Consider the following 12,154-nt stretch of genomic DNA (forward strand, 5'->3'; position numbering starts at 1 on the left):
CAATTAAGACTTTTTGGTGCGAAAATAATAGTGCTTCACCTTGTCCTACAGATTCTAATTTAAAGAAAGAATGTGAAATAAGTTCACTGTCTTGTTTTTCATTTCGCATATGTGAGCTAAAACACATTATTTAATTTGTTTACAAAGTAGTGCATAAGAAAAGATACGGTGGTCAAGGAATGCCACATTCCAAAACTAAAAGAGTATATTCCCCTTAATACATTAAACATTTATCGTTACAGAAGTCTAGTGGCTTACAATAAAGGCCTAGAAATGTTGCCATTATTAATTTTTAACTTGGTATTCATGAACTACAATGCACTTAAATATCAAAACACATTCAACAAACTTTTGAAAATGTATTGTCTTAAAAATCCCTAAAATAAGGTATGAAATTTGGTTGAGAGGTCCAATCAATGTGTATATGTGCAAAAGTAACATTCTAATCTTGTTCACAAAAGTTAACTAATACACATGTGGCAGGAATGTCAATGATCAAAACTGGACGAATATACAGTTATCCTCACTTTAATGTCATTTATAATTTGTCCTTGAATTCTCCACCATACTTTTCATAACTCTGTTTGCACGAGTTGCACGAGAATGCTGTCATTCACGTAAAGAAACGGGGTCAAATAAGTTGTAAATGCAATATCATCTAAACCTAATTAATGGATTATGCAGTTCAAGATAAACTTTATCTCATAACGTAACGAACATATATAATGTTGTAACAACAACTTTACTTACACTGATTTAAGTAGCAGTCGGTTTATAAGTGACTTTATTGATTCATTTTGTGTTTTGTTATTGTTGTCAAAAAGTATAACGGAAGTGCCTCACAACTGAAGCGGAAACCAGTTTGATGCGCAAAGTAGTCCACTGTAAGTAATATTTTTTGACAAATGTCCACAGAAATTAATAATTTTCTAATATTAAAGACGAATATCTGAATAGGATTCATTATTTGATGAGAAATTATAATCATCGACATGTTTTTTTTTAAAAATCGTACACGTGCTGACACCTAAGTTGTCTCCCGTTGTTTATTAGAGTTACCTTTCGTCCGGCGCAGTAATACATTTGCAGTGAATCGCCGAGAAGTCGTGGGAAAATTAAAAACCATGTAAATAAACTAAAATTAACCACCTTTTCAAGATGAATTTCAAGTGATCGACATTATGCATTTAACCCGCCTGACCTGTGTAGCATCTTAGATATCTGTTCTAAGGTATTCATTGTGTAGAATGTCATATTATGCCCTTGCAATGTTTAAGCAAACCTGCTGTGTTAGAAAGAAAATCTCATCCCTTCAACATTATTTGGAACACTGTTATTGTAAAAAACCTGTTTTTTCCTTATACAAAAGCTTAATATTTTGTGTTGAATGTACTTTCACAAAGACCTCTGTTTTCCTATTACATTCATAGTACCACATGCTTATCCACAAAATACTGAATATTACAGGTGTCCATCAGTATTATATCAGTTTAGGAATATGTTTTTTATTTTCCCACTATCGATTTCTTGAATATGCACCCCTTCCGCATTTCTGTATGAACTGTGAATGTAGCAATATGCGTCCCCTTAACAAATATCACTGATAGTTGACTGTTAATCAAATATTTTATATACATGTCAATAGATTATTTTATTCGATATCAATTTATTTATCCAATCGTGAACGTTTATTTGCAACACGTGACCGTACAATATATTACCGTATTGGACGCACGTTCGTACAAAAAAACCTTATTTTTTCCCGTATTTGGCCAGTTCAGCTGTTTTATATTAAACATACGATAAAGCGCTCTCTGTACAGAGTTTGATTTTGCGTCTTGAAATGCAGAAATCTATTCAGTGAATTTATTATCACAGAATATATTCAGTGAAACATTTTTAATTTAAACTAAAATAAAATAGATACAGAATAAAAAGGTTATTTAACATAGTATTTTACAATACGAGATATATTTGAACTCGTACCCTGTAGGAAAAACCGTATTGGACTCGCCTAGCGGCTCTCGTCCAATATGTTTTTTTTTCTTTCAGCTGGTTACCCGTCCAAATATATATCCTTATTGTGTAGAACAATGTTAAATAACCTAATGAAAGTATCGTTTAATCTTTAGCCTGCTGGCGGCAAGTGCTTCAGCCTTTGTGACCAGTGCAGACCAAGATCAGCCTGCACATCTGTGCAGTCTGATCAGGGTCTGCACTATTCGCTACTCAGTCAGTAAATTTTCAGTGAACACCCTTTTGAATAATAAATGGTATTACCCGAATTGAATGATGGACCAGTCCGTTTTAGAAATTTAGCAGGCTAAGGGTTAAGTAGACATAACTCTGAATAATATAATGGATTCTTAGCGGCATAGAGTACAACTATTTTCAACTGAGTAAATAATATAACGCACAATATATGCATTTAAAAGGCAAGAAACTAAAAGAAGTATTGTTTTCCACAGTAGACATATGAATTATTAATACGTCAATTATACAATGAATATTCTTCAATCTTTAAACCTATCGAAATGAAATATAAGCTTTTTAGAGAAGGTAATATGTTTTGATATATTATATTTCTATAACTCGAAAAATTACTTGTTTATTAGATAACTTGGTTAGCCTTCGTCGGCTGCGTAAGCATGTATGAAATAGCGACAATATGTTAATTTATTCTAGGTTAATTAGATAGTTTATCATATCCGTACTCCTTTATATATTAAGCGGATGCCCTGAAAATATCACATTAAATTCTAGTTATTTACACTGTATCTGATAATGAACAATGTTTGTCAATTCCTTCAAATATATATATATATATATTTATATGTGACTGGGTGATTGCACAATGTATGTTTTCTCATGTATATTGTAACATGTGTTCGTATCTCATTGTATTTGCATGATATTATTGTGTAATCATCACGTAAATCACTCATAAATGTTCCTGTGGAATTACTTATAAACATCAACGTATATTATAGATAATGTAATATTGATTTATACATTTTGTTTACATGTAACGTTTTGTTTCTACAACTGAATAAGAATGTCCAGATAAAAAAACTAGACATACCTATATTGCACATTACCTACATACAATCTATGTTGTGTTAAGAACGGTCATGATTCGCGAAATAATCAAACTTTGTTGAAAATACAACTGATCTGTCTAAATGATTCTTGGTGCTAAAGGCAATAGCGCTTAACAACGCGCCAATGTATTCCATCTTCGAATGAAATTCTCGAAGCCGTGATATCTTAATTATTGTTTTTACCACAGACTATCTTCGGGGCCTTTCAAATCAACATCCAAATCGTAAGCATCCTTTAACAATCTTTCAGTTATAAGAGCGGTTTCATGTATCCTTAACAGTTTATCCTTTTTGAAAATTCTTTGTAATAATTGAATATTCTTTTCCGCAGTTGTATTGCGGCGATAGTTCCCGTCTTGTAGTTTCACCGTACAATAAATATCATGTTTCGTCACATTTTTTCCAAGGAATTCCGCAAGTTCTCTCAACTCTTTGGCCAAATCGGTTTTGAGCTTCTGATATTGCAAAACATGTACGGGTCCTTTGAACTTCAGTGCAATTTTTATGGCAAGATTAACCTATTTTTTAAGATCCTCTTCGAAGGATTCATCTAGTGCTGAAATAAAAAAATTATCTGAAATTGAATTGCTAATTAAAAAGATTTTCTTCTTTATTTTATATAAACGATTATATCTACAGACATCAGACCATTTCAGTCATATGACGTCATATATAGTCATTTAGTTTAACTTGTCTGCGTACCAAATATCTAAAGATACTGAGATATTATACTTATTTAGCTTTGAGAGTATGCCACGAATGCTTAATTTAGATTACATTTATATTCATATTTAAATGAATTGTTTCGCTTCATTTTTGTGGTACAAGAAATTCATATGTGCGATCATTGAAAGCTGTATTTTTGTGTTTATCGTAACCATTGTCGTACTCATAGTACCTTAATGAAAGGTATAAATATCAACTTGCTCTTTCTTGTCAAGCTTCAAAATACAATAGCTTTATTCTGCCAGAAAACTGACGCGTTTTCATCTTAAAACAAATTTTAATGGAAGTTAGTCAGAGAAAAAATGTTTAATTCTTATTCAACTTGTTTTCGGCGACTTTGATGTAAGAATAAAAATTATATTTTTAAACTTTGAATACGTATTAAAACCCAATTTTCAAGCTACAAACCTTGCTGAAGCGCTTCCTCTGATGAATGCTTCGTGTGTCCTCCTGTTTTAAACTTTGTATACGAGAGAATGGCGTCATACGGGTTCCTGATAAGAAAGACGATCTTTGTAAACATTGTAACGTGTTTTGGTTCATGTGTTTTTATTACTACGGTCCTGTTCCTCTTTTTGTAGCATTCGTATGGAAACCCTCCTTTCTTCAGTTGTAAGTCACAATATACACTGGAAGTTCCGATACCTGCATTTGAAAATTCCAGGATTATATTCAATATCGGAATAGCAAATAAATGCATCTTTTTCAGTAATTAAAAAAAGCCCCTTACTCCCACTCTCCCGCTTTCTCCCTCGCGCGCGCGTTTAAAAAACAACAAAGAAAAACAAAAAAAAAAAACCAAACCAAAACAAAAAAAAAAAAAACAACAAAAAGCAAACAAAAAAACAAAATATAACAAGAGGGCCAAGATGACCCTAGGCCGCTCACCTGAGAAACACACCGTAACAGTGTAAACATCTTTGACCTAGTGATTTCATGAAAACGAATATTCTGACCAATTTTCTTTAAGATTGGACCAAAATGTGGTCTCAAACAAGTGTTTTCTTTGATTTGACCAAATGACCTAGTTTTTTGGCCACATGTGACCTAGAGCATTTCTGACTAAATTTTATGAATATCCAGCGTAAAATGCAGCCAATATTGCATACAAAAGGTTTTTCTTTGATTTGACTAGGTGACCTAGTTTTTGACCCCAGATGACCCATATTCGAACTTGACCTAGATTTCATCTAGACAAACATTCTGATCCAATTTCATGATGATCAGGTGTAAAATGCAGTCCCTATTGCATGCACAAGATTTTTCTTTGATTTAACCTAGTGACCTAGTTTTTGATACCAGATGACCAACATTCGAAATTAACCTAGATTTCATAAAGGTTATCATTCTGACTAAATTTCATGAACCTCAAATGAAAAAATACAACCTCTATCGCATACAAAACGTTTTTATTGATTTGTCCTAGCGACATAGTTTTTTTTACCCCAGATGACCCATAATCAAACTTGACCTTGATTTCAACAAGGGTATCATTCTGACCAAATTTCATGAAGATTAATTGAAAAATAAAGTCTCTATCGGATACACAAGGTTTTTCTTTGATTTGATCGTGACCTAGTTTTTGACCACAGATGACCAATATTGGAACTTGACCTAGATTTCATCAAGGTTATCATTCTGACTAAATTTAATAAATATCCAGTGTAAAAAGCAACCACTATTACGTACACAGGGTTTTCTTTAATTTGACCGGGTGACCTAGTTTTTGACACTAGATAACCCATATTCAAACTCTACCTAGAATTCATCCAGAAAAACAATCTGATTTCATGAAGATCCGGTGCAAAATGCAGCCCCTATTGCATACAAAAGTTTTTCCTTTGATTTGACCTAGTGACCTAGTTTTTGACCACAGATTACCCACATTCATCCTTGACCTAGATTTCATCAAAGCAATCATTCTGACTAAATTCTATGAATATTCAGTGTAAAAAACAGCCCCTATTGCGTACACAAGGTTATTCTTTAATTTGACCGGGTGACCTAGTTTTTGACCCTAGATAAACCATATTCACAATTAACCTAGACTTTATCCAGACAAACATTCTGGTCAAACTTCATGAAGATCCGGTGTAAAATGCAGCCCCTATTGTATACACAAGATTTTTCTTTGATTTGATATAGTGACCTAGTTTTTGACCCCAGATAATGCATTTTCGGACTCAACCTAGATTACATCAAGGCAATCATTCTGACTAAAATTCACAAAGATCAATTAAAAAATACAGCCTCGATCGCATACACAATGTTTTTCTTTGATTTGACTTAGTGACCTAGTTTTTGACTTCAGATGACCCATTTTCGAACTTGGCCTAGATTTGATCAAGGTAATCATTCTGACAAAATTTTATGAAGACCGGTTGGAAAATACAGCCTATATCGCATACAAAAGGTTTTTCTTTGATTTAACCTAGTAACCTAGTCTCTGATCCCAGATGACCCATTTCCGAAACTGGTCTAGATTTCATCAAGGTAATCATTCTGACAAAATTTCATGAAGACCATTCGAAAAATACAGCCTCTATCGCATACACAGTTTTTCTTTGATTTGACCTAGTGACCTAGTTTTTGAACCCAGATATTCCATTTTCGAACTTATCCTAGCTTTTATTAAGGTTATCATTCTGGCCAAAATTCATGAAGATCAATTGAAAAATACAGCTTCTATCGCATACACAAGGTTTTTCTATGATTTGACCTAGTGACCTAGGTTTATACTCCAGATCACCCATTTTCAAACCTAGATTACATCAAGGAATCATTCTGACAAAATTTCACGAAGATCAGTTGAAAAATACAGCCTCTATCGCATCCACAAGCTAAATGTTGACGGACGACAGACGCCGGACGCCGGACATCGAGCGATCACAAATACTCACCTGAGCACATGGTCAGGTGAGCTAACAAAACGCACGCACGCAAGCACCCCCCCCCCCCCCCCACACACACACACAAAAACAACAACAACAAAAAAAACTGACTTTTTGTTAAAAGTAATATTTTATCGGATAATTGTAAAAATTGACTTGTTGTTTTGACCATCCCTTTTACCATTTTCTCTGCAACTATGACAGTTTGTATAAATGATCCAAATATGAAATTCAATATGAAATTCAATCTGATAATACCTTTATTACCTGAATATGTAATGATATTCTGCATGAGCAACTACATTTTTGAAAAATAGGTCAGATTTCTAATACCTAACTAACTGTATACACAGTTAGTTATTAAAAACACTAATTACCAATTTCATAGTGTCGATTACTTACTAAATAATAATTATAAATAATAAAAAAATGCATTTGGTCCCCGCTTACGCAGCATAGTAAATTGGTAAATTAGAGGAAGCTAGCTTAGCTTACCACAATATAAAATCTAGTGTATGATTTAGATTCTTAGATGATATTTTTTTTCACATGGTAGGATTCGTTTGAAACCCATCTGTGGACTGACTTTAAATTACTTGCCACTCACCGCCTCGCTCAGCCCGGCGTAGAATTCTTCATGTGAGGAGAAGCAAGTATTTCACACAGCAGCAGTATTGTAAAGAAAGATATCTTTGAAGGTAGTAACTTTAACTATTACTAAATAAATTCTTTGATGTATATACCTTACTAATTGTAAAACAGTAAATTTCAATAATTCAACAACTATTAAAAAGGTTTAAAATAGAGAAAAGTGGAAACTTCACAGGTCGCCCAACACGACAAAAGCGAAAATGTTGCAGGCTCGGTTTGATTGAGCCTGTTCATGGACGGTAGTGGAAATGCCCTTTTCACGCTGGACACGATTGATTATGCCTTTGCGACAAGTGTAGATCATGATCAGCCTGCACATCTGCACTGTTCGCCATTCGGTCAATATCCTTGTGGTAAGCACCCCTTTTAACAGTTAATGGTACTGTCCAAACTGGAAGATGGACAAGCCGATTATAGAAATTTAGCAGGGGGTTAAAAACTGATGATTTTAGATGAGATATTATTAACTTAATGGATCATCTTATTGGACGGATTGTCTACCACAATAATACATATACGAATTTCGGCTTAATCGATTTTTGGATAACCACCATAAATGTCACACTCCGCAGAAAGAAAATAGTTCTCAAATGGCAGCACATAGAACAACTGAAATTACTACGCTTCACTGCGCGCTTTAATTGAATGCAGAGGATTAGCGTAGTATAAACGCGAGCAGACGATGTGCCCACTGACCAATTAACTAAGCAAGCTTTACATACGAGACAGTGTTCTTATCGCTGGATGACGGATTTTTCATTGAAGATTTTACATCAATGGTATTCACAAATAAATTAGCTGTATTAAAAAAAATAAGAATTTAGGGGAAGTAAAAGCTCAGATATTTGTTATTTTAATCACCATAAAGAAGTGAAATAAAATAATAGAACTTTAATAGTTATTACTATTCTAGAGCAAAAACAAAAATAGTTCATGCTCAAATGATTTGGCTATTACAGTCTTTTTTAAATTGCAAAACGGTCCTCAGTTATATGTGTATTCCTTAAAAGTCTGATCGTCCCTGCTATAATTAGTGACCTTAAAAATGTGTTTCAGTTCTGTTCCCTATGTTATTATAGTTTGATGTATATTTGCCAATAGTTATTACAAAATGTATGATTGTTTTGTAATTGTGTGTATGTGTCTACATGCACTTCTGTGCAGTCTGATCATGGTAGTCTGCATTGTTCATATTTAGTCATTAAATTCACAATGAACATAGAAATTTGGCAAGGAAATGGTTACACTGTAAAAAACACGAAAAAGACATTTACTAGTTTAACAGTCCCAACAGAAAAGGGACATTGCTGATCTCGGACCTGACAGAATCAATACATTTCAAGACAATCCTTCCTCCAGTATTTAAAATGCTCTGATTTTTCAAATGTTGTTTTGCATTATAATAAGCAAGATCCTTTTGTTTATGTAAGTAGATAATGTAAGTGGTGATTTTATTCGTCTTTGCAGAGAAATGTCGGATGCACAAGTTTTAAACATTGAGACCAAACGATTTGAACTAAACAAAGTTCGATCCCTGACGTCAATATTAAATGGACTGAAAAAAAATTGATAAAGGTATTGAATCCAAAAGATATGACGTAGGCTAATTGAACGAACTAAATTTGATATTTACCTGTCATTTGTTGAATTAGATGCCGTGTCCAAGTATTTCCTGATCCAGGGAAACTGACCAGACCTGTCATAGGTAATGGGGTTTCTGCCAAACTTACGTTCCTTTTAATGCAGGTAGTATCACTTTTAAGTGCGCCAGTTTCATTATATAGTGGCAGTTCATAATTTTCAAATAGTTTTAATCCTCTAGCCTTTTCTTTCTCGGCCCTCTGGTAGAAGGTTGGATAATTGAATAAATTGTATTTTGTTGTTAAAATCCATGATCCTAGGAGAAAAGAACAAATAAAAACATAAGAAAAATATATTGTATTCATTTTCTTCGGATGTCCCATTGTTATGAAATCATCAATAATTCTCGTGTAGTTTTCAGGTGTTTCCTTAAATAACATCTACTGCTTTACTCGGAAAGTTGATAATATACAGCAAAAGCAATAGCATATGAGTGTCTTTTCATATTGAATTTATTGAACGAGTTGAATAAAATAATAAAATGCGAGGCTCTGCAGAGCATTTTATCAATTTTATTCAACGAGTTTAATAAATTCAATGTGGAAAGTCACAAATGTAATATTATTTTATCACATGTTAGTCTTTCTTGTCGAAACATAAAATATTCTACGTTCTTTTACTATATAAACAAGACAATTTGACCAACGTCTCCTATACTATAAACGACGTCGACGTCAAAGCTTTATTACACTAGTGTATTATCATTTTTATTTGATGGCTTTATTACCCTCCCGCGACGTCAAACATGTGATAATGTAAATTCTAACACGATCCGATTCATTTTCCTATTAAACAACTTAAACAACGAAGGCAGAAAACAGTGAATTATTATACAACAAATCACTGTTCTGACGTCGAAATTATTACGTCATGGCGTCAAACGGCATAGCGGCGCGCTGGAAAAGAAACCGATTGAAAACGGGCAAATATTTAATGAATGTCGTCAAGGATGTACTTAAAAATCCTTGGTAACGTGTTAGAATCGAAATAATATATCTCATTTAGTGATTTGCTCTTGAATAAATCATTGTTTGTCGTTCAGATGCGTATTATTATATCACTCGGGCTGCGCCCTCGTGCTATAATTCCTTCGCATCTGAACTCCAAACAATGATTTATTCAACGACAAATCACTGGATGAGATATATTATTTCTTAAATAAATAAGTGTCGTTAAAGATAATATGTAAACTTCAGGGGCGTACCTGGGTGATGTTGAAGTGTACGCCAGATATGCGCAGAATAGCTCGGCAAGAGATGCGCTCTCTTGCTAGATCTATGTTCCAGCGTTGATATATTTTGTTTGTCACATTTGTGCTATGTTACACCTCAAAATGGTAGCAACGCATTTTCATAGTCACTACCAAAAATCGGCTAAATTTTGGTAGCGACAAAATGCGTTGCAAGGGTACATATAATGTGTTAAGGATCATAAAATGGAACGTATTTTGGTAGTATTTTTTCTACATCAGAGGCTGTGCTCATTTTTACATTACGCATAAAAGAGAGAGACAAAAGGAGGGAATGTCTCCTATAAAAATGGTGGGGAAGGGGGTTCGGAGTTCCCCTCCCGAGATATAGTTTTCGTATAAAAACAACCAAAATATAGACTCCTGAGATTGTGAAAGGGGCCTCAAACGACTCTTCCTATGCAATAACATTGTACTGTTTTGTTGTTTTAATGTGCTAGTGTTGTCAGAAAGATAGTCCACCGAGATTTTTCAAAGCACGAAAATGTTGAATTCTGTAAAACGAAGTATAAATGTGAGGATGGCACGTGGGTCCTCCACCTAGATATTTTTAAAACATCCCACATAAACATAAATGGTGAATTCTGTGCGTGTTTTAGGGGTCTTAGATAAACATTTCCGGCAAAAAGATTTTTTTCTCTTTAAAGGTGAAGGGTTTCCGTTATATTTCAAGGTCAAAAGGTCAAGGTTGGATGAGTGACTAAGTTCCATCATGACTCTCTTTCGAATATTGTCCATTCGTCACAAAATATTCTTTTGGTAAATCATGAGATTATTATTAATACCGTTTTGCGTTGGATGTGTACATATCCAACGCATTTTGGTACTACGTTTATTTAAACTACCAAATTGCGTTGAGTGTAACACATTTTGGTGGTGCAACAGTGCTACATATTACAAAGATTATCATTTAAATTTATATTACTCCGCTCATGCTTACTGGCAGGGATCGTGACACTGTCTAAAATTGCAACTGGAACAGCCCTGGATATTTTGAGGAATATAACCATTTTTTTCGTATAGAGCCCTTTGTAACTTTACCTTGGTGTTTCAATAACTCGGTCGCTCTGGCACGATACTTGGCCCGTACTAGTATTCATTAATCATTAATCTAAGATTTTAAAATGTTTAATATCTAGTTTGCAGATGTTTACTTGAATTACTTCGATACAACAATAAATAACAAAATGAATTATGCTAGAATGCTGAAAAATCAGAGTTATGTGAATTGCTCTTTACAAAACTCCCCAGGACACAACAACTGTACTATATATATGTAGTTATGTTTCAAAATATTTGCGTCACTGAAACACTGTGCCATTCTATGATATATTTTATTGTGCAACTGCAAGACCCGCGCAGGCATGTTATGTATCGCCGAAAGGACCTAACAATGTGGCTGTTAGGGTAAATTCATCTAAACTCTAATCCTAATCCCAACTGCTACACATGTGAACACATTCGAACCGTGTGCAACTAGTTCTTTGTTGTTATCGTTTTTTGAGTTTCGTCAATGATTAATTTAACGCATGACTTCTGCATCCTCATTTTGTATAGGTTATAGATCATTTATTGACTTTCTAATGCAATTATGGATGTACGAGCGTTTTCTTTCAGGATATCCGCCATTTTGAAAAATGTTTCTTCGAATATTGCTTTCTAACAAAAGTTCTGCCAAAAAATCAATGCTAAATAATTAAAATATGGCTAATAATGTACCATTTAAACAAATATATTATGCTTTTTGCGAAAAAAAAAATCATTCTTATTTTTGACTGCCATTTGCCTAAAATTGACGTAAGATTTACAATGGGGTAGGGGTAGGTAATTTCAAATATCTATTAAAGTAGATCAGGTTTTGTTTTGAAATTTTTCTGACTGATACATATAATGTT

The 12,154-nt window shown here is 33.7% G+C and overlaps 1 protein-coding gene across 1 annotated transcript; it reads right to left on the bottom strand.

The window, feature by feature from the left end:
• Positions 1 to 3,619: 3,619 nt before the first annotated feature.
• LOC128550858 (WSCD family member CG9164-like) lies at positions 3,620 to 11,269 on the bottom strand. Its single transcript, XM_053530800.1, has 4 exons — positions 11,200 to 11,269; positions 9,003 to 9,266; positions 4,236 to 4,472; positions 3,620 to 3,657 (listed from the first exon to the last, which is right to left on the bottom strand). Exons 1-4 carry the CDS (start codon positions 11,267 to 11,269, stop codon positions 3,620 to 3,622), a joined length of 609 nt encoding a protein of 202 aa, XP_053386775.1.
• Positions 11,270 to 12,154: the final 885 nt, after the last annotated feature.

Source organism: Mercenaria mercenaria, chromosome 1 (assembly GCF_021730395.1).
Source record: "Mercenaria mercenaria strain notata chromosome 1, MADL_Memer_1, whole genome shotgun sequence".
In the NCBI taxonomy this organism is placed as follows: Eukaryota; Metazoa; Mollusca; class Bivalvia; order Venerida; family Veneridae; genus Mercenaria; species Mercenaria mercenaria.

What these genes read in the sequence shown, in the direction of transcription:
- LOC128550858 (XM_053530800.1), bottom strand. Translation starts at nt 11,269, where the DNA reads ATGGTTATATTCCTCAAAATATCCAGGGCTGTTCCAGTTGCAATTTTA. An exon ending in TCTAATTCAACAAATGACAG is followed by an intron (nt 4,473 to 9,002) that starts GTAAATATCAAA and finishes TTTCAAATGCAG; the next exon opens with GTATCGGAACTTCCAGTGTA. An exon ending in AGAGGAAGCGCTTCAGCAAG is followed by an intron (nt 3,658 to 4,235) that starts GTTTGTAGCTTG and finishes TTTTTATTTCAG; the next exon opens with CACTAGATGAATCCTTCGAA.